The sequence below is a fragment of the Oncorhynchus mykiss genome, chromosome 27 (assembly GCF_013265735.2).
Source record: "Oncorhynchus mykiss isolate Arlee chromosome 27, USDA_OmykA_1.1, whole genome shotgun sequence".
NCBI lineage: Eukaryota > Metazoa > Chordata > Actinopteri > Salmoniformes > Salmonidae > Oncorhynchus > Oncorhynchus mykiss.
This window is the reverse complement of record NC_048591.1, coordinates 12,540,308-12,562,213: the sequence shown is the minus strand read 5'-3', so window position 1 is coordinate 12,562,213 and position 21,906 is coordinate 12,540,308. Positions and strand designations below refer to the sequence as shown.

The 21,906-nt window shown below is 47.8% G+C and overlaps 1 protein-coding gene across 1 annotated transcript in view; it reads left to right on the top strand.

The window, feature by feature from the left end:
* The window catches only part of LOC110507074 (zinc finger protein neuro-d4-like), a 92,120-nt gene that overhangs the window by 13,685 nt on the left and 56,529 nt on the right, over positions 1 to 21,906 (top strand). Inside the window, exons 2-3 of the mRNA XM_036965272.1 lie at positions 7,957 to 7,986; positions 9,280 to 9,440. Coding sequence (XP_036821167.1) covers positions 7,957 to 7,986; positions 9,280 to 9,440 — 191 coding nt within the window. The remainder of the gene's footprint in view (positions 1 to 7,956; positions 7,987 to 9,279; positions 9,441 to 21,906) is intronic.

Sequence of the window (21,906 nt, the reverse complement as noted above, 5' to 3'; positions counted from 1 at the left end):
TACTGTGTGTTGTATTGTTGTGATCCTACATACTGTATGTTGGTTGTATGGTTGTGATCCTATATACTGTGTCTTGTATGGTTGTGATCCTATATACTATGTGTTGTATGGTTGTGATCCTATATACTGTATGTTGTATGGTTGTGATCCTATATACTGTGTGTTGTATGGTTGTGATCCTATATACTGTGTGTTGTATGGTTGTGATCCTATATAATGTATGTTGTATGGTTGTGATCCTATATACTGTATGTTGGTTATATGGTTGTGATCCTATATACTGTATGTTGTATGGTTGTGATCCTATATACTGTATGTTGTATGGTTGTGATCCTATATACTGTGTGTTGTATGGTTGTGATCCTATATACTGTATGTTGTGTAGTTGTGATCCTATATACTGTATGTTGTATGGTTGTGATCCTATATACTGTGTGTTGTATGGTTGTGATCCTATATAATGTATGTTGTATGGTTGTGATCCTATATACTGTATGTTGGTTATATGGTTGTGATCCTATATACTGTATGTTGTATGGTTGTGATCCTATATACTGTATGTTGAATGGTTGTGATCCTATATACTGTATGTTGTATGGTTGTGATCCTACATACTGTATGTTGGTTGTACGGTTGTGATCCTATATACTGTATGTTGTATGGTTGTGATCCTATATACTGTATGTTGTATGGTTGTGATCCTATATACTGTATGTTGAATGGTTGTGATCCTATATACTGTATGTTGTGTGGTTGTGATCCTATATACTGTATATTGTACGGTTGTGATCCTATATACTGTATGTTGTATGGTTGTGATCCTATATACTGTATGTTGTATGGTTGTGATCCTATATACTGTATGTTGTGTGGTTGTGATCCTATATACTGTATGTTGTATGGTTGTGATCCTATATACTGTATGTTGTGTGGTTGTGATCCTATATACTGTATATTGTACGGTTGTGATCCTATATACTGTATGTTGTATGGTTGTGATCCTATATACTGTATGTTGTATGGTTGTGATCCTATATACTGTATGTTGGTTGTACGGTTGTGATCCTATATACTGTGTGTTGTATGGTTGTGATCCTATATACTGTATGTTGGTTGTACGGTTGTGATCCTATATACTGTGTCTTGTATGGTTGTGATCCTATATACTGTATGTTGTATGGTTGTGATCCTATATACTGTATGTTGGTTGTACGGTTGTGATCCTATATACTGTATGTTGGTTGTACGGTTGTGATCCTATATACTGTATGTTGGTTGTACGGTTGTGATCCTATATACTGTATGTTGTATGGTTGTGATCCTATATACTGTGTCTTGTATGGTTGTGATCCTATATACTGTATGTTGTATGGTTGTGATCCTATATACTGTGTCTTGTATGGTTGTGATCCTATATACTGTATGTTGGTTGTACGGTTGTGATCCTATATACTGTATGTTGTATGGTTGTGATCCTATATACTGTGTCTTGTATGGTTGTGATCCTACATACTGTATGTTGTATAGTTGTGATCCTATATACTGTATGTTGGTTGTACGGTTGTGATCCTATATACTGTGTCTTGTATGGTTGTGATCCTATATACTGTGTCTTGTATGGTTGTGATCCTATATACTGTATGTTGTATGGTTGTGATCCTACATACTGTATGTTGGTTGTATGGTTGTGATCCTATATAATGTATGTTGTATGGTTGTGATCCTATATACTGTATGTTGGTTGTATGGTTGTGATCCTATATACTGTGTGTTGTATGGTTGATCCTATATACTGTATGTTGGTTGTATGGTTGTGATCCTATATACTGTATGTTGTATGGTTGTGATCCTATATACTGTATGTTGTATGGTTGTGATCTTATATACTGTATGTTGTATGGTTGTGATCCTATATACTGTATGTTGTATGGTTGTGATTCTATATACTGTATGTTGGTTGTATGGTTGTGATACTATATACTGTATGCTGTATGGTTGTGATCCTATATACTGTATGTTGTATGGTTGTGATCCTATATACTGTATGTTGTATGGATGTGATCCTATATACTGTATGTTGGTTTTACGGTTGTGATCCTATATAATGTATGTTGTATGGTTGTGATCCTATATACTATGTGTTGTATGGTTGTGATCCTATATACTGTATGTTGTATGGTTGTGATCCTATATACTGTATGTTGTATGGTTGTGATCCTATATACTGTATGTTGTGTGGTTGTGATCCTACATACTGTATGTTGTATGGTTGTGATCCTATATACTGTATGTTGGTTGTATGGTTGTGATCCTATATACTGTATGTTGTATGGTTGTGATCCTATATACTGTATGTTGGTTGTATGGTTGTGATCCTATATACTGTGTGTTGTATGGTTGTGATCCTATATACTGTATGTTGTATGGTTGTGATCCTATATACTGTATGTTGTATGGTTGTGATCCTATATACTGTATGTTGGTTGTATGGTTGTGATCCTATATACTGTATGTTGTATGATTGTGATCCTATATACTGTGTGTTGTATGGTTGTGATCCTATATACACTATGTTGTATGATTGTGATCCTATATACTGTATGTTGTATGGTTGTGATCCTATATACTGTATGTTGTATGGTTGTGATCCTATATACTGTATGTTGTATGGTTGTCATCCTATATACTGTATGTTGTGTGGTTGTGATCCTATATACTGTATGTTGTATGGTTGTGATCCTACGTACTGTATGTTGTATGATTGTGATCCTATATACTGTGTGTTGTATGGTTGTGATCCTACGTACTGTATGTTGTATGGTTGTGATCCTATATACTGTGTGTTGTATGGTTGTGATCCTACATACTGTATGTTGGTTGTACGGTTGTGATCCTATATACTGTGTCTTGTATGGTTGTGATCCTATATACCATATGTTGGTTGTAGGGTTGTGATCCTATATACTGTGTCTTGTATGGTAGTGATCCTATATACCATATGTTGGTTGTAGGGTTGTGATCCTATATACTGTATGTTGTATGGTTGTGATCCTATATACACTATGTTGTATGATTGTGATCCTATATACTGTATGTTGTATGGTTGTGATCCTATATACTGTATGTTGTATGGTTGTGATCCTATATACTGTATGTTGTATGGTTGTGATCCTATATACTGTTTGTTGGTTGTGTGGTTGTGATCCTATATACTGTGTGTTGTATGTTTGTGATCCTATATACTGTATGTTGTATGGTTGTGATCCTATATACTGTATGTTGTATGGTTGTGATCCTATATACTGTATGTTGTATGGTTGTGATCCTATATACTGTATGTTGTATGGTTGTGATCCTATATACTGTATGTTGTATGGTTGTGATCCTATATACTGTATGTTGTATGGTTGTGATCCTATATACTGTATGTTGTATGGTTGTGATCCTATATACTGTATGTTGGTTGTATGGTTGTGATCCTATATACTGTATGTTGTATGATTGTGATCCTATATACTGTATGTTGTGTGGTTGTGATCCTATATACTCTATGTTGTATGGTTGCGATCCTATATACTGTATGTTGAATGGTTGTGATCCTATATACTGTATGTTGTGTGGTTGTGATCCTATATACTGTATGTTGAATGGTTGTGATCCTATATACTGTATGTTGTATGGTTGTGATCCTATATACTGTATGTTGTATGGTTGTGATCCTATATACTGTATGTTGTATGGTTGTGATCCTATATACTGTTTGTTGTATGGTTGTGATCCTATATACTGTTTGTTGTATGGTTGTGCTCCTATATACTGTATGTTGTATGGTTGTCTTCCTATATACTGTGTGTTGTATGGTTGTGATCCTATATACTGTATGTTCTATGGTTGTGATCCTATATACTGTGTGTTGTATGGTTGTGCTCCTATATACTGTGTGTTGTATGGTTGTGATCCTATATACTGTATGTTCTATGGTTGTGATCCTATATACTGTGTGTTGTATGGTTGTGTTCCTATATACTGTGTGTTGTATGGTTGTGATCCTATATACTGTATGTTCTATGGTTGTGATCCTATATACTGTGTGTTCTATGGTTGTGATCCTATATACTGTTTGTTGTATGGTTGTGCTCCTATATACTGTGTGTTGTATGGTTGTGTTCCTATATACTGTGTGTTGTATGGTTGTGCTCCTATATACTGTTTGTTGTATGGTTGTGTTCCTATATACTGTGTGTTGTATGGTTGTGTTCCTATATACTGTATGTTGTATGGTTGTGATCCTATATACTGTTTGTTGTATGGTTGTGCTCCTATATACTGTATGTTGTATGGTTGTGTTCCTATATACTGTGTGTTGTATGGTTGTGATCCTATATACTGTATGTTCTATGGTTGTGATCCTATATACTGTATGTTGTATGGTTGTGATCCTACATACTGTATGTTGGTTGTATGATTGTGATCCTATATACTGTATGTTCTATGGTTGTGATCCTATATACTGTATGTTGTATGGTTGTGATCCTACATACTGTATGTTGGTTGTACGGTTGTGATCCTATATACTGTGTCTTGTATGGTTGTGATCCTATATACTGTATGTTGTATGGTTGTGATCCTATATACTGTATGTTGAATGGTTGTGATACTATATACTGTATGTTGTATGGTTGTGATCCTATATACTGTTTGTTGTATGGTTGTGCTCCTATATACTGTATGTTGTATGGTTGTGTTCCTATATACTGTGTGTTGTATGGTTGTGATCCTATATACTGTATGTTCTATGGTTGTGATCCTATATACTGTATGTTGTATGGTTGTGATCCTACATACTGTATGTTGGTTGTACGGTTGTGATCCTATATACTGTGTCTTGTATGGTTGTGATCCTATATACTGTATGTTGTATTGTTGTGATCCTATATACTGTATGTTGTATGGTTGTGATCCTATATAATGTATGTTGTATGGTTGTGATCCTATATACTGTATGATGTATTGTTGTGATCCTATATACTGTATGTTGTATGGTTGTGATCCTATATACTGTATGTTGTATGGTTGTGATCCTATATACTGTATGTTGTATGGTTGTGATCCTATATACTGTATGTTGGTTGTATGGTTGTGATCCTATATACTGTATGTTGTATGGTTGTGTTCCTATATACTGTGTGTTGTATGGTTGTGATCCTATATACTGTATGTTGGTTGTATGGTTGTTATCCTATATACTGTATGTTGTATGATTGTGATCCTATATACTGTATGTTGTGTGGTTGTGATCCTATATACTGTATGTTGCATGGTTGCGATCCTATATACTGTATGTTGTATGGTTGCGATCCTATATACTGTATGTTGTATGGTTGTGATCCTATATACTGTATGTTGTGTGGTTGTGATCCTATATACTGTATGTTGTATGGTTGTGATCCTATATACTGTATGTTGTATGGTTGTGATCCTATATACTGTTTGTTGTATGGTTGTGCTCCTATATACTGTATGTTGTATGGTTGTGTTCCTATATACTGTGTGTTGTATGGTTGTGATGCTATATACTGTATGCTCTATGGTTGTGATCCTATATACTGTATGTTGTATGGTTGTGATCCTACATACTGTATGTTGGTTGTATGGTTGTGATCCTATATACTGTATGTTGTATGGTTGTGATCCTACATACTGTATGTTGGTTGTATGGTTGTGATCCTATATACTGTATGTTGTATGGTTGTGATCCTATATACTGTATGTTGGTTATATGGTTGTGATCCTATATACTGTGTGTTGTATGGTTGTGATCCTATATACTGTATGTTCTATGGTTGTGATCCTATATACTGTATGTTGTATGGTTGTGATCCTACATACTGTATGTTGGTTGTACGGTTGTGATCCTATATACTGTGTCTTGTATGGTTGTGATCCTATATACTGTATGTTGGTTGTACGGTTGTGATCCTATATACTGTATGTTGGTTGTACGGTTGTGATCCTACATACTGTATGTTGGTTGTACGGTTGTGATCCTATATACTGTATGTTGGTTGTACGGTTGTGATCCTATATACTGTGTGTTGGTTGTATGGTTGTGATCCTATATACTGTATGTTGGTTGTACGGTTGTGATCCTACATACTGTATGTTGGTTGTACGGTTGTGATCCTATATACTGTATGTTGGTTGTACGGTTGTGATCCTATATACTGTATGTTGTATGGTTGTGATCCTATATACTGTATGTTGGTTATATGGTTGTGATCCTATATACTGTATGTTGGTTGTACCGTTGTGATCCTATATACTGTATGTTGGTTGTACGGTTGTGATCCTACATACTGTATGTTGGTTGTACGGTTGTGATCCTATATACTGTATGTTGGTTGTACGGTTGTGATCCTATATACTGTGTCTTGTACGGTTGTGATCCTATATACTGTATGGTGGTTGTACGGTTGTGATCCTATATACTGTATGTTGTATGGTTGTGATCCTATATACTGTATGTTGGTTGTATGGTTGTGATCCTATATACTGTATGTTGGTTGTACGGTTGTGATCCTATATACTGTATGTTGGTTGTACGGTTGTGATCCTATATACTGTATGTTGGTTGTACGGTTGTGATCCTAAATACTGTATGTTGGTTGTACGGTTGTGATCCTATATACTGTGTCTTGTATGGTTGTGATCCTATATACTGTGTCTTGTATGGTTGTGATCCTATATACTGTGTCTTGTATGGTTGTGATCCTATATACTGTATGTTGTATGGTTGTGATCCTATATACTGTATGTTGTATGGTTGTGATCCTACATACTGTATGTTGGTTGTACGGTTGTGATCCTATATAATGTATGTTGTATGGTTTTGATCCTATATACCATATGTTGGTTGTAGGGTTGGGATCCTATATACTGTATGTTGTATGGCTGTGATCCTATATACTGTATGTTGTATGGTTGTTATCCTATATACTGTATGTTGGTTGTATGGTTGTGTTCCTATATACTGTATGTTGTATGGTTGTGATCCTATATACTGTATGTTGTATGGTCATGATCCTATATACTGTATGTTGTATTGTTGTGATCCTATATACTGTATGTTGTATGGTTGTGATCCTATATACTGTATGTTGTATGGTTGTGATCCTATATACTGTATGTTGTATGGTTGTGATCCTATATACTGTATGTTGTGTGGTTGTCATCCTATATACTGTATGTTGTATGGTTGTGATCCTATATACTGTATGTTGTATGGTTGTGATCCTATATACTGTATGTTGTATGGTTGTGATCCTATATACTGTATGTTGTGTGGTTGTCATCCTATATACTGTATGTTGTATGGTTGTGATCCTATATACTGTATGTTGTGTGGTTGTGATCATATATACTGTATGTTGTGTGGTTGTGATCCTATATAATGTATGGTTGTGATCCTATATACTGTATGTTGTATGGTTGTGCTCATATATACTGTATGTTGTATGGTTGTGATCCTATATAGTGTATGTTGTATGGTTGTGCTCCTATATACTGTATGTTGTATGGTTGTGCTCCTATATACTGTATGTTGTATGGTTGTGATCCTATATACTGTGTGTTTTATGGTTGTGATCCTATATACTGTATGTTGTATGGTTGTGATCCTATATACTGTATGTTGTATGGTTGTGATCCTATATACTGTATGTTGTATGGTTGTGATCCTATATACTGTATGTTGTATGGTTGTGATCCTATATACTATGCACTGAATGAACAATATACTGAATGTCTGCCATGGCTGGCAACCTTGGTGTTGTGACTGTGTTAGAGAAGCACCAGGAATAACATCGGTGATGTACAGGAGCGAAGGAGAGGAGGGAAGGAGAGAAGGAGAGGAGGAAGGCAGTGACTCACAGTGCCCCTCTATCTTTGTGTTCACAGGCAGTCTGGAGGAACCGTCATTAAGAACAGGTAAGGAGGAGTAGGGGAGGAGGCGGAGGGAGAAGGGGGGGGGGAGGAGGGGCAGGGGAGGAGATGGTTGCACAAGATAACAGACTAAATAAACTCTACAGGATACACAGTTACCCGCGTTCACATGTACTACATAGACTTGCATTCACTTACACTACAGATACACACACATATTTACCATCAAGTGCCCACATGTACAACACACACACACACCACTGACATTATGTTGTCTAGCAGTGAACAGTTCTATTCTACCTCATTCGGCGACGCTGATTTCCTCGCTCCGTTCACACATTCAGAGCACTGTGTCTCACCTTTCATGTGTCACTCACTACATGCACTGTTTGTGCGTTCCACTTCTGATGAGTCTCTATGTGCCCTGGCACCAGACAGTCCAGGTCCTTCTGATGAGTCTCTATGTGTCCTGGCACCAGACAGTCCAGGTCCTTCTGATGAGTCTCTATGTGTCCTGGCACCACACAGCCCAGGTCCTTCTGATGAGTCTCTACGTGCCCTGGCACCACACAGCCCAGGACCTTCTGATGAGTCTCTACGTGCCCTGGCACCACACAGCCTAGGACCTTCTGATGAGTCTCTACGTGCCCTGGCACCACACAGCCCAGGACCTTCTGATGAGTCTCTACGTGCCCTGGCACCACACAGCCCAGGACCTTCTGATGAGTCTCTACGTGCCCTGGCACCACACAGCCCAGGACCTTCTGATGAGTCTCTACGTGCCCTGGCACCACACAGCCCAGGACCTTCTGATGAGTCTCTACGTGCCCTGGCACCACACAGCCCAGGACCTTCTGATGAGTCTCTACGTGCCCTGGCACCACACAGCCCAGGACCTTCTGATGAGTCTCTACGTGCCCTGGCACCACACAGCCCAGGACCTTCTGATGAGACTCTACGTGCCCTGGCACCACACAGCCCAGGACCTTCTGATGAGTCTCTACGTGCCCTGGCACCACACAGCCCAGGACCTTCTGATGAGTCTCTACGTGCCCTGGCACCACACAGCCCAGGACCTTCTGATGAGTCTCTACGTGCCCTGGCACCACACAGCCCAGGTCTTCTGAGAAACCCACGGCCAGACCCAGAGAGAGACAGAAGAATGATACTGTACTTTGGAAAAACAGATTCTCCATCTTCACGTTCTCACTGTAGAGTGTGGATAATGCAATGTCGACATGTGGGTCCTGAAGTGAAATGACCTAGGTTAACAGGGCTCTGTGTCTCTCTCTTTCCTCCCTGTGCCCGTTGTGTGCCACCTGATCCTGTCTGTGCCAGTCTGGGCGAGGAGTTCTACAGAGAGGCCATCGAGCACTGCCGCAGCTACAATGCCCGCCTGTGTGCTGAGCGCTCCATGCGCCTGCCCTTCCTGGACTCCCAGACCGGCGTGGCACAGAGCAACTGCTACATCTGGATGGAGAAGAACCACCGCGGCCCAGGTGTGTGTCTGTCCTTGTGCGTGTGTGAGGTCTAGGCTGCGTGCATGTGCGTGTGTGTGTTCGTGGACAGCATGTTAGAGTGTGTTCCAATGCATGAAGCCCTGTAACAAAACACAGGGTAAGAGGCAGCATGAAGAGGTATGAGGCCTGGGGTAGGGAGGTCTGGAAAACAGCCTCCAGGCGTTCTGAGTTCAGTTCTCCTCTGCTCTCAGCAGCCCTGTGTCCTCTGTGTTGTTCTCCCATCTTCTCCCTCTCTCTATCGTTCTCTCTCCCCTCTTCTCCCTCTCTCTATTGTTCTCTATCCCCTCTTCTCCCTCTCTCTATCGTTCTCTCTCCCCTCTCCTCTCTCTATCTTTCTCTCTCCCCTCTCCTCCCTCACTACATCCTTCTTTCTCCCCTCTCCTCCCTCACTATATCCTTCTTTGTCCCCTCCCCTCTCCTCCCTCACTCTATCTTTCTCTCTCCCCTCTCCTTCCTCACTATCCTTCTCTCTCCCCTCTCCTCCCTCACTACATCCTACTTTCTCCCCTCTCCTCCCTCACTATATCCTTCTTTGTCCCCTCCCCTCTCCTCCCTCACTCTATCATTCTTTCTCCCCTCTCCTCCCTCACTCTATCCCTCTGTCTCCCCTCTCCTCCCTCACTCTATCCTCCTCTCTCCCCTCTCCTCCCTCACTCTATCCTTCTTTCTCCCCTCTCCTCCATCACTCTATCCTTCTTTCTCCCCTCGCCTACCTCTCTCTTTCTCTCTCCCCTCTCCTCCCTCACTCTATCCTTCTCTCTCCCCTCTCCTCTCACACCTATCCTTCTCTCTCCCCTCTCCTTCCTCTCTATCTTTCTCTCTCCCCTCTCCTCCCTCACTATATCCTTCTCCCTCACTCTATATTTCTTTCTCTCCTCCTCATCTTTCTCTCTCCCCTCGCCTACCTCTCTCTTTCTCTCTCCCCTCTCCTCCCTCACTCTATCCTTATCTCTCCCCTCTCCTCCCTCACTCTATCCTCCTCTCTCCCCTCTCCTCCCTCACTCTATCCTTCTCTCTCTCCCCTCTCCTCCCTCTCTCCTTATCTCTCCCCTCTCCTCCCTCTCTCTTTCTCTCTCCCCTCCCCTCCCTCACTATCCTTCTCTCTCTCTCCCCTCTCCTCCCTCTTTCTTTCTCTCTCCCCTCTCCTCCCTCACTCTATCCTTCTCTCTCCCATCTCCTCCTTCACTCTATATTTCTTTCTCTCCTCTCATCTTTCTCTCTCCCCTCGCCTACCTCTCTCTTTCTCTCTCCCCTCTCCTCCCTCACTACATCCTTCTTTCTCCCCTCTCCTCCCTTGTCCCCTCCCCTCTCCCCCCTCACTCTATCCTCCTCTCTCCCCTCTCCTCCCTCACTCTATCCTTCTCTCTCCCTTCTGCTTCCTCACTCTATCCTCCTCTCTCCCCTCTCCTCCCTCTCTCTTTCTCTCTCCCCTCTCCTCTCTCACACCTATCCTTCTCTCTCCCCTCTCCTTCCTCTCTATCTTTCTCTCTCCCCTCTCCTCCCTCACTCTATCCTCCTCTCTCCCCTCTCCTCCCTCTCTCTTTCTCTCTCCACTCCCTCACTATCCTCCTCTCTCCCCTCTCCTTTCTCACACCTATCCTTCTCTCTCCCCTCTCCTTCCTCTCTATCTTTCTCTCTCCCCTCTCCTCCCTCACGCTATCCTCCTCTCTCCCCTCTCTTCCCTCACTCTATCCTTCTTGCTCTCTCCCCTCTCCTCCCTCTCTCTTTCTCTCTCCCCTCTCCTCCCTCTCTCTTTCTCTCTCCCCTCTCCTCCCTCACTCTATATTTCTTTCTCTCCTCTCCATCTTTCTCTCTCCCCTCTCCTCCCTCTCTCTTTCTCTCTCCCCTCTCCTCCCTCTCTCTTTCTCTCTCCCCTCTCCTCCCTCACTCTATACTTCTATCTCTCCTCTCCATCTTTCTCTCTCCCCTCGCCTACCTCTCTCTTTCTCTCTCCCCTCTCCTCCCTCACTCTATCCTTATCTCTCCCCTCTCCTCCCTCACTCTATCCTCCTCTCTCCCCTCTCATCCCTCACTCTATCCTTATCTCTCCTTCTCCTCCCTCACTCTATCCTTCTCTCTCCCCTCTCCTCTCTCACTCTATCCTTATCTCTCCCCTCTCCTCCCTCACTCTATCCTTCTCTCTCCCCTCTCCTCCCTCACTCTATCCTCCTCTCTCCCCTCTCCTCCCTCACTCTATCCTTCTCTCTCTCCCCACTCCTCCCTCTCTCTTTCTCTCTCTCCTCTCCTCCCTCTCTCTTTCTCTCTCCCCTCTCCTCCCACACTCTATATTTCTTTCTCTCCTCTCCATCTTTCTCTCTCCCCTTGCCTACCTCTCTCTTCCTCTCTCCCCTTTCCTCCCTCACTCTATCCTTATCTCTCACCTCTCCTCCCTCACTCTATCCTCCTCTATCTCCCCTCTCCTTCCTCTCTATCTTTCTCTCTCCCCTCTCCTCCCTCACTCTATCCTTCTCTCTCCCTCCTCCTCCCTCACTCTATCCTTCTCTCTCCCCTCTCCTCCCTCACTCTATCCTCCTCTCTCCCCTCTCCTCCCTCTCTCTTTCTCTCTCCCCTCTCCTCTCTCACACCTATCCTTCTCTCTCCCCTCTCCTTCCTCTCTATCTTTCTCTCTCCCCTCTCCTCCCTCACTCTATCCTCCTCTCTCCCCTCTCCTCCCGCTCTCTTTCTCTCCCCTCCCTCACTATCCTCCTCTCTCCCCTCTCCTCTCTCACACCTATCCTTCTCTCTCCCCTCTCCTTCCTCTCTATCTTTCTCTCTCCCCTCTCCTCCCTCACTCTATCCTCCTCTCTCCCCTCTCCTCCCTCACTCTATCCTTCTCGCTCTCTCCCCTCTCCTCCCTCTCTCTTTCTCTCTCCCCTCTCCTCCCTCTCTCTTTCTCTCTCCCCTCTCCTCCCTCACTCAATATTTCTTTCTCTCCTCTCCATCTTTCTCTCTCCCCTCGCCTACCTCTCTCTTTCTCTCTCCCCTCTCCTCCCTCACTCTATCCTTATCTCTCCCCTCTCCTCCCTCACTCTATCCTCCTCTCTCCCCTCTCCTCCCTCACTCTATCCTTATCTCTCCCCTCTCCTCCCTCACTCTATCCTTATCTCTCCCCTCTCCTCCCTCACTCTATCCTTCTTTCTCCCCTCTCCTCCCTCACTCTATCCTTCTTTATCCCCTCTGCTCCCTCACTCTATCCTTCTCTCTAGCCCTCCCCTCTCCTTCCTCTCTATCTTTCTCTCTCCCCTCTCCTCCCTCACTCTATCCTCCTCTCTACCCTCTCCTCCCTCACTCTATCCTTCTCGCTCTCTCCCCTCTCCTCCCTCTCTCTTTCTCTCTCCCCTCTCCTCCCTCTCTCTTTCTCTCTCCCCTCTCCTCCCTCACTCTATCCTTATCTCTCCCCGCTTCTCCCTCACTCTATCCTTCTCTCTCCCCTCTCCTTCCTCTCTATCTTTCTCTCTCCCCTCTCCTCCCTCACTCTATCCTCCTCTCTCCCCTCTCCTCCTCACTCTATCCTTATCTCTCCCCTCTCCTCCCTCACTCTATCCTTCTCTCTCCCCTCTCCTCCCTCACTCTATCCTCATCTCTCCCCTCTCCTCCCTCACTCTATCCTTCTCTCTCTCTCCCCTCTCCTCCCTCACTCTATCCTTCTCTCTCTCTCCCCTCTCCTCCCTCTCTCTTTCTCTCTCCCCTCTCCTCCCACACTCTATATTTCTTTCTCTCCTCCTCATCTTTCTCTCTCCCCTCGCCTACCTCTCTCTTCCTCTCTCCCCTTTCCTCCCTCACTCTATCCTTATCTCTCACCTCTCCTCCCTCACTCTATCCTCCTCTCTCCCCTCTCCTCCCTCACTCTATCCTTATCTCTCCCCTCTCCTCCCTCACTCTATCCTTATCTCTCCCCTCTCCTTCCTCTCTATCTTTCTCTCTCCCCTCTCCTCCCTCACTCTATCCTCCTCTCTCCCCTCTCCTCCCTCACTCTATCCTTCTTTCTCCCCTCTCCTCCCTCACTCTATCCTTCTTTATCCCCTCTGCTCCCTCACTCTATCCTTCTCTCTAGCACTCCCCTCTCCTTCCTCTCTATCTTTCTCTCTCCCCTCTCCTCCCTCACTCTATCCTCCTCTCTACCCTCTCCTCCCTCACTCTATCCTTCTCGCTCTCTCCCCTCTCCTCCCTCTCTCTTTCTCTCTCCCCTCTCCTCCCTCTCTCTTTCTCTCTCCCCTCTCCTCCCTCACTCTATATTTCTTTCTCTCCTCTCCATCTTTCTCTCTCCCCTCTCCTCCCTCACTCTATCCTTATCTCTCCCCGCTCCTCCCTCACTCTATCCTTCTCTCTCCCCTCTCCTTCCTCTCTATCTTTCTCTCTCCCCTCTCCTCCCTCACTCTATCCTCCTCTCTCCCCTCTCCTCCCTAACTCTATCCTCCTCTCTCCCCTCTCCTCCCTCACTCTATCTTTCTCTCTCCCATCTCCTCCCTCACTCTATCCTCCTCTCTCCCCTCTCCTCCCTCACTCTATCTTTCTCTCTCCCATCTCCTCCCTCACTCTATCCTCCTCTCTCCCCTCTCCTCCCTCACTCTATCCTTCTTTCTCCCCTCTCCTCCCTCACTCTATCCTTCTTTATCCCCTCTCCTCCCTCACTCTATCCTTCTCTCTCCCCTCGCCTACCTCTCTTTCTCTCTCCCCTCTCCTCCCTCACTCTATCCTCCTCTCTCCCCTCTCCTCCCTCTCTCTTTCTCTCTCCCCTCCCTCACTATCCTCATCTCTCTCCTCTCCTCTCTCACACCTATCCTTCTCTCTCCCCTCTCCTTCCTCTCTATCTTTCTCTCTCGCCTCTCCTCCCTCACTCTATCCTCCTCTCTCCACTCTCCTCCCTCACTCTATCCTTCTCGCTCTCTCCCCTCTCCTCCCTCTCGCTTTCTCTCTCCCCTCTCCTCCCTCTCTCTTTCTCTCTCCCCTCTCCTCCCTCACTCTATATTTCTTTCTCTCCTCTCCATCTTTCTCTCTCCCCTCGCCTACCTCTCTCTTTCTCTCTCCCCTCTCCTCCCTCACTCTATCCTTATCTCTCCCCTCTCCTCCCTCACTCTATCCTCCTCTCTCCCCTCTCATCCCTCACTCTATCCTTACCTCTCCCCTCTCCTCCCTCACTCTAGCATTATCTCTCCCCTCTCCTCCCTCACTCTATCCTTCTCTCTCCCCTCTCCTTCCTCTCTATCTTTCTCTCTCCCCGCTCCTCCCTCACTCTATCCTTCTCTCTCCCCTCTCCTCCCTCACTACATCCTTCTTTCTCCCCTCTCCTCCCTTGTCCCCTCCCCTCTCCCCCCTCACTCTATCCTCCTCTCTCCCCTCTTCTCCCTCACTCTATCCTTCTCTCTCCCCTCTCCTTCCTCTCTATCTTTCTCTCTCCCCTCTCCTCCCTCACTCTATCCTTCTCTCTCCCTCCTCCTCCCTCACTCTATCCTTCTCTCTCCCCTCTCCTCCCTCACTCTATCCTCCTCTCTCCCCTCTCCTCCCTCTCTCTTTCTCTCTCCCCTCTCCTCTCTCACACCTATCCTTCTCTCTCCCCTCTCCTTCCTCTCTATCTTTCTCTCTCCCCTCTCCTCCCTCACTCTATCCTCCTCTCTCCCCTCTCCTCCCGCTCTCTTTCTCTCTCCCCTCCCTCACTATCCTCCTCTCTCCCCTCTCCTCTCTCACACCTATCCTTCTCTCTCCCCTCTCCTTCCTCTCTATCTTTCTCTCTCCCCTCTCCTCCCTCACTCTATCCTCCTCTCTCCCCTCTCCTCCCTCACTCTATCCTTCTCGCTCTCTCCCCTCTCCTCCCTCTCTCTTTCTCTCTCCCCTCTCCTCCCTCTCTCTTTCTCTCTCCCCTCTCCTCCCTCACTCAATATTTCTTTCTCTCCTCTCCATCTTTCTCTCTCCCCTCGCCTACCTCTCTCTTTCTCTCTCCCCTCTCCTCCCTCACTCTATCCTTATCTCTCCCCTCTCCTCCCTCACTCTATCCTCCTCTCTCCCCTCTCATCCCTCACTCTATCCTTATCTCTCCCCTCTCCTCCCTCACTCTATCCTTATCTCTCCCCTCTCCTCCCTCACTCTGTCCTTCTCTCTCCCCTCTCCTTCCTCTCTATCTTTCTCTCTCCCCTCTCCTCCCTCACTCTATCCTCCTCTCTCCCCTCTCCTCCTGCTCTCTTTCTCTCTCCCCTCCCTCACTATCCTCCTCTCTCCCCTCTCCTCTCTCACACCTATCCTTCTCTCTCCCCTCTCCTTCCTCTCTATCTTTCTCTCTCCCCTCTCCTCCCTCACTCTATCCTCCTCTCTCCCCTCTCCTCCCTCACTCTATCCTTCTCGCTCTCTCCCCTCTCCTCCCTCTCTCTTTCTCTCTCCCCTCTCCTCCCTCTCTCTTTCTCTCTCCCCTCTCCTCCCTCACTCAATATTTCTTTCTCTCCTCTCCATCTTTCTCTCTCCCCTCGCCTACCTCTCTCTTTCTCTCTCCCCTCTCCTCCCTCACTCTATCCTTATCTCTCCCCTCTCCTCCCTCACTCTATCCTCCTCTCTCCCCTCTCATCCCTCACTCTATCCTTATCTCTCCCCTCTCCTCCCTCACTCTATCCTTATCTCTCCCCTCTCCTCCCTCACTCTGTCCTTCTCTCTCCCCTCTCCTTCCTCTCTATCTTTCTCTCTCCCCTCTCCTCCCTCACTCTATCCTCCTCTCTCCCCTCTCCTCCCTCACTCTATCCTCCTCTCTCCCCTCTCCTCCCTCACTCTATCCTTATCTCTCCCCTCTCCTCCCTCACTCTATCCTTCTCTCTCCCCTCTCCTCCCTCACTCTATCCTCCTCTCTCCCCTCTCCTCCCTCACTCTATCCTTCTCTCTCTCTCCCCACTCCTCCCTCTCTCTTTCTCTCTCCCCTCTCCTCCCTCTCTCTTTCTCTCTCCCCTCTCCTCCCACACTCTATATTTCTGTCTCTCCTCCTCATCTTTCTCTCTCCCCTCGCCTACCTCTCTCTTCCTCTCTCCCCTTTCCTCCCTCACTCTATCCTTATCTCTCACCTCTCCTCCCTCACTCTATCCTCCTCTCTCCCCTCTCCTCCCTCACTCTATCCTTATCTTTCCCCTCTCCTCCCTCACTCTATCCTTCTCTCTCCCCTCTCCTTCCTCTCTATCTTTCTCTCTCCCCTCTCCTCCCTCACTCTATCCTTCTCTCTCCCCTCTCCTCCCTCACTCTATCCTCCTCTCTCCCCTCTCCTCCCTCTCTCTTTCTCTCTCCCTCTCCTCTCTCACACCTATCCTTCTCTCTCCCCTCTCCTTCCTCTCTATCTTTCTCTCTCCCTCTCCTCCCTCACTCTATCCTCCTCTCTCCCCTCTCCTCCCGCTCTCTTTCTCTCTCCCCTCCCTCACTATCCTCCTCTCTCCCCTCTCCTCTCTCACACTATCCTTCTCTCTCCCCTCTCCTTCCTCTCTATCTTTCTCTCTCCCCTCTCCTCCCTCACTCTATCCTCCTCTCTCCCCTCTCCTCCCTCACTCTATCCTTCTCGCTCTCTCCCCTCTCTCCCTCTCTCTTTCTCTCTCCCTCTCCTCCCTCTCTCTTTCTCTCTCCCCTCTCCTCCCTCACTCAATATTTCTTTCTCCTCCTCTCCATCTTTCTCTCTCCCCTCTCCTCCCTCACTCTATCCTCCTCTCTCCCCTCTCATCCCTCACTCTATCCTTATCTCTCCCTCTCCTCCCTCACTCTATTCTTATCTCTCCCCTCTCCTCCCTCACTCTGTCCTTCTCTCTCCCCTCTCCTTCCTCTCTATCTTTCTCTCTCCCCTCTCCTCCCTCACTCTATCCTCCTCTCTCCCCTCTCCTCCCTCACTCTATCCTTATCTCTCCCCTCTCCTCCCTCACTCTATCCTTCTCTCTCCCCTCTCCTCCCTCACTCTATCCTCCTCTCTCCCCTCTCCTCCCTCACTCTATCCTTCTCTCTCTCTCCCCACTCCTCCCTCTCTCTTTCTCTCTCCCCTCTCCTCCCTCTCTCTTTCTCTCTCCCCTCTCCTCCCACACTCTATATTTCTTTCTCTCCTCCTCATCTTTCTCTCTCCCCTCGCCTACCTCTCTCTTCCTCTCTCCCCTTTCCTCCCTCACTCTATCCTCCTCTCTCCCCTCTCCTCCCTCACTCTATCCTTATCTCTCCCCTCTCCTCCCTCACTCTATCCTTCTCTCTCCCCTCTCCTTCCTCTCTATCTTTCGCTCTCCCCTCTCCTTCCTCTCTATCTTTCTCTCTCCCCGCTCCTCCCTCACTCTATCCTTCTCTCTCCCCTCTCCTCCCTCACTACATCCTTCTTTCTCCCCTCTCCTCCCTTGTCCCCTCCCCTCTCCCCCCTCACTCTATCCTCCTCTCTCCCCTCTTCTCCCTCACTCTATCCTTCTCTCTCCCCTCTCCTTCCTCTCTATCTTTCTCTCTCCCCTCTCCTCCCTCACTCTATCCTTCTCTCTCCCTCCTCCCTCACTCTATCCATCTCTCTCCCCTCTCCTCCCTCACTCTATCCTCCTCTCTCCCCTCTCCTCCCTCTCTCTTTCTCTCTCCCCTCTCCTCTCTCACACCTATCCTTCTCTCTCCCCTCTCCTTCGTCTCTAACTTTCTCTCTCCCCTCTCCTCCCTCACTCTATCCTCCTCTCTCCCCTCTCCTCCCTCACTCTATCCTTCTCGCTCTCTCCCCTCTCCTCCCTCTCTCTTTCTCTCTCCCCTCTCCTCCCTCTCTCTTTCTCTCTCCCCTCTCCTCCCTCACTCAATATTTCTTTCTCTCCTCTCCATCTTTCTCTCTCCCCTCGCCTACCTCTCTCTTTCTCTCTCCCCTCTCCTCCCTCACTCTATCCTTATCTCTCCCCTCTCCTCCCTCACTCTATCCTCCTCTCTCCCCTCTCCTCCCTCACTCTATCCTTATCTCTCCCCTCTCCTCCCTCACTCTATCCTTATCTCTCCCCTCTCCTCCCTCACTCTGTCCTTCTCTCTCCCCTCTCCTTCCTCTCTATCTTTCTCTCTCCCCTCTCCTCCCTCACTCTATCCTCCTCTCTCCCCTCTCCTCCCTCACTCTATCCTTATCTCTCCCCTCTCCTTCCTCTCTATCTTTCTCTCTCCCCTCTCCTCCCTCACTCTATCCTCCTCTCTCCCCTCTCCTCCCTCACTCTATCCTTCTCGCTCTCTCCCCTCTCCTCCCTCTCTCTTTCTCTCTCCCCTCTCCTCCCTCTCTCTTTCTCTCTCCCCTCTCCTCCCTCACTCAATATTTCTTTCTCTCCTCTCCATCTTTCTCTCTCCCCTCGCCTACCTCTCTCTTTCTCTCTCCCCTCTCCTCCCTCACTCTATCCTTATCTCTCCCTCTCCTCCCTCACTCTATCCTCCTCTCTCCCCTCTCATCCCTCACTCTATCCTTATCTCTCCCCTCTCCTCCCTCACTCTATCCTTATCTCTCCCCTCTCCTCCCTCACTCTGTCCTTCTCTCTCCCCTCTCCTTCCTCTCTATCTTTCTCTCTCCCCTCTCCTCCCTCACTCTATCCTCCTCTCTCCCCTCTCCTCCCTCACTCTATCCTCCTCTCTCCCCTCTCCTCCCTCACTCTATCCTTATCTCTCCCCTCTCCTCCCTCACTCTATCCTTCTCTCTCCCCTCTCCTCCCTCACTCTATCCTCCTCTCTCCCCTCTCCTCCCTCACTCTATCCTTCTCTCTCTCTCCCCACTCCTCCCTCTCTCTTTCTCTCTCCCCTCTCCTCCCTCTCTCTTTCTCTCTCCCCTCTCCTCCCACACTCTATATTTCTGTCTCTCCTCCTCATCTTTCTCTCTCCCCTCGCCTACCTCTCTCTTCCTCTCTCCCCTTTCCTCCCTCACTCTATCCTTATCTCTCACCTCTCCTCCCTCACTCTATCCTCCTCTCTCCCCTCTCCTCCCTCACTCTATCCTTATCTTTCCCCTCTCCTCCCTCACTCTATCCTTCTCTCTCCCCTCTCCTTCCTCTCTATCTTTCTCTCTCCCCTCTCCTCCCTCACTCTATCCTTCTCTCTCCCCTCTCCTCCCTCACTCTATCCTCCTCTCTCCCCTCTCCTCCCTCTCTCTTTCTCTCTCCCCTCTCCTCTCTCACACCTATCCTTCTCTCTCCCCTCTCCTTCCTCTCTATCTTTCTCTCTCCCTCTCCTCCCTCACTCTATCCTCCTCTCTCCCCTCTCCTCCCGCTCTCTTTCTCTCTCCCCTCCCTCACTATCCTCCTCTCTCCCCTCTCCTCTCTCACACCTATCCTTCTCTCTCCCCTCTCCTTCCTCTCTATCTTTCTCTCTCCCCTCTCCTCCCTCACTCTATCCTCCTCTCTCCCCTCTCCTCCCTCACTCTATCCTTCTCGCTCTCTCCCCTCTCCTCCCTCTCTCTTTCTCTCTCCCCTCTCCTCCCTCTCTCTTTCTCTCTCCCCTCTCCTCCCTCACTCAATATTTCTTTCTCTCCTCTCCATCTTTCTCTCTCCCCTCTCCTCCCTCACTCTATCCTCCTCTCTCCCCTCTCATCCCTCACTCTATCCTTATCTCTCCCCTCTCCTCCCTCACTCTATCCTTCTCTCTCCCCTCTCCTCCCTCACTCTATCCTCCTCTCTCCCCTCTCCTCCCTCACTCTATCCTTCTCTCTCTCTCCCCACTCCTCCCTCTCTCTTTCTCTCTCCCCTCTCCTCCCTCTCTCTTTCTCTCTCCCCTCTCCTCCCACACTCTGTATTTCTGTCTCTCCTCCTCATCTTTCTCTCTCCCCTCGCCTACCTCTCTCTTCCTCTCTCCCCTTTCCTCCCTCACTCTATCCTTATCTCTCACCTCTCCTCCCTCACTCTATCCTCCTCTCTCCCCTCTCCTCCCTCACTCTATCCTTATCTTTCCCCTCTCCTCCCTCACTCTATCCTTCTCTCTCCCCTCTCCTTCCTCTCTATCTTTCTCTCTCCCCTCTCCTCCCTCACTCTATCCTTCTCTCTCCCCTCTCCTCCCTCACTCTATCCTCCTCTCTCCCCTCTCCTCCCTCTCTCTTTCTCTCTCCCCTCTCCTCTCTCACACCTATCCTTCTCTCTCCCCTCTCCTTCCTCTCTATCTTTCTCTCTCCCTCTCCTCCCTCACTCTATCCTCCTCTCTCCCCTCTCCTCCCGCTCTCTTTCTCTCTCCCCTCCCTCACTATCCTCCTCTCTCCCCTCTCCTCTCTCACACCTATCCTTCTCTCTCCCCTCTCCTCCCTCTCTCTTTCTCTCTCCCCTCTCCTCCCTCACTCAATATTTCTTTCTCTCCTCTCCATCTTTCTCTCTCCCCTCTCCTCCCTCACTCTATCCTCCTCTCTCCCCTCTCCTCCCTCACTCTATCCTTATCTCTCCCCTCTCCTCCCTCACTCTATCCTTCTCTCTCCCCTCTCCTCCCTCACTCTATCCTCCTCTCTCCCCTCTCCTCCCTCACTCTATCCTTCTCTCTCTCTCCCCACTCCTCCCTCTCTCTTTCTCTCTCCCCTCTCCTCCCTCTCTCTTTCTCTCTCCCCTCTCCTCCCACACTCTATATTTCTTTCTCTCCTCCTCATCTTTCTCTCTCCCCTCGCCTACCTCTCTCTTCCTCTCTCCCCTTTCCTCCCTCACTCTATCCTCCTCTCTCCCCTCTCCTCCCTCACTCTATCCTTATCTCTCCCCTCTCCTCCCTCACTCTATCCTTATCTCTCCCCTCTCCTCCCTCACTCTATCCTTCTCTCTCCCCTCTCCTCCCTCACTCTATCCTCCTCTCTCCCCTCTCCTCCCTCACTCTATCCTTCTCTCTCTCTCCCCACTCCTCCCTCTCTCTTTCTCTCTCCCCTCTCCTCCCTCTCTCTTTCTCTCTCCCCTCTCCTCCCACACTCTATATTTCTGTCTCTCCTCCTCATCTTTCTCTCTCCCCTCGCCTACCTCTCTCTTCCTCTCTCCCCTTTCCTCCCTCACTCTATCCTTATCTCTCACCTCTCCTCCCTCACTCTATCCTCCTCTCTCCCCTCTCCTCCCTCACTCTATCCTTATCTTTCCCCTCTCCTCCCTCACTCTATCCTTCTCTCTCCCCTCTCCTTCCTCTCTATCTTTCTCTCTCCCCTCTCCTCCCTCACTCTATCCTTCTCTCTCCCCTCTCCTCCCTCACTCTATCCTCCTCTCTCCCCTCTCCTCCCTCTCTCTTTCTCTCTCCCCTCTCCTCTCTCACACCTATCCTTCTCTCTCCCCTCTCCTTCCTCTCTATCTTTCTCTCTCCCTCTCCTCCCTCACTCTATCCTCCTCTCTCCCCTCTCCTCCCGCTCTCTTTCTCTCTCCCCTCCCTCACTATCCTCCTCTCTCCCCTCTCCTCTCTCACACCTATCCTTCTCTCTCCCCTCTCCTTCCTCTCTATCTTTCTCTCTCCCCTCTCCTCCCTCTCTCTTTCTCTCTCCCCTCTCCTCTCTCACACCTATCCTTCTCTCTCCCCTCTCCTT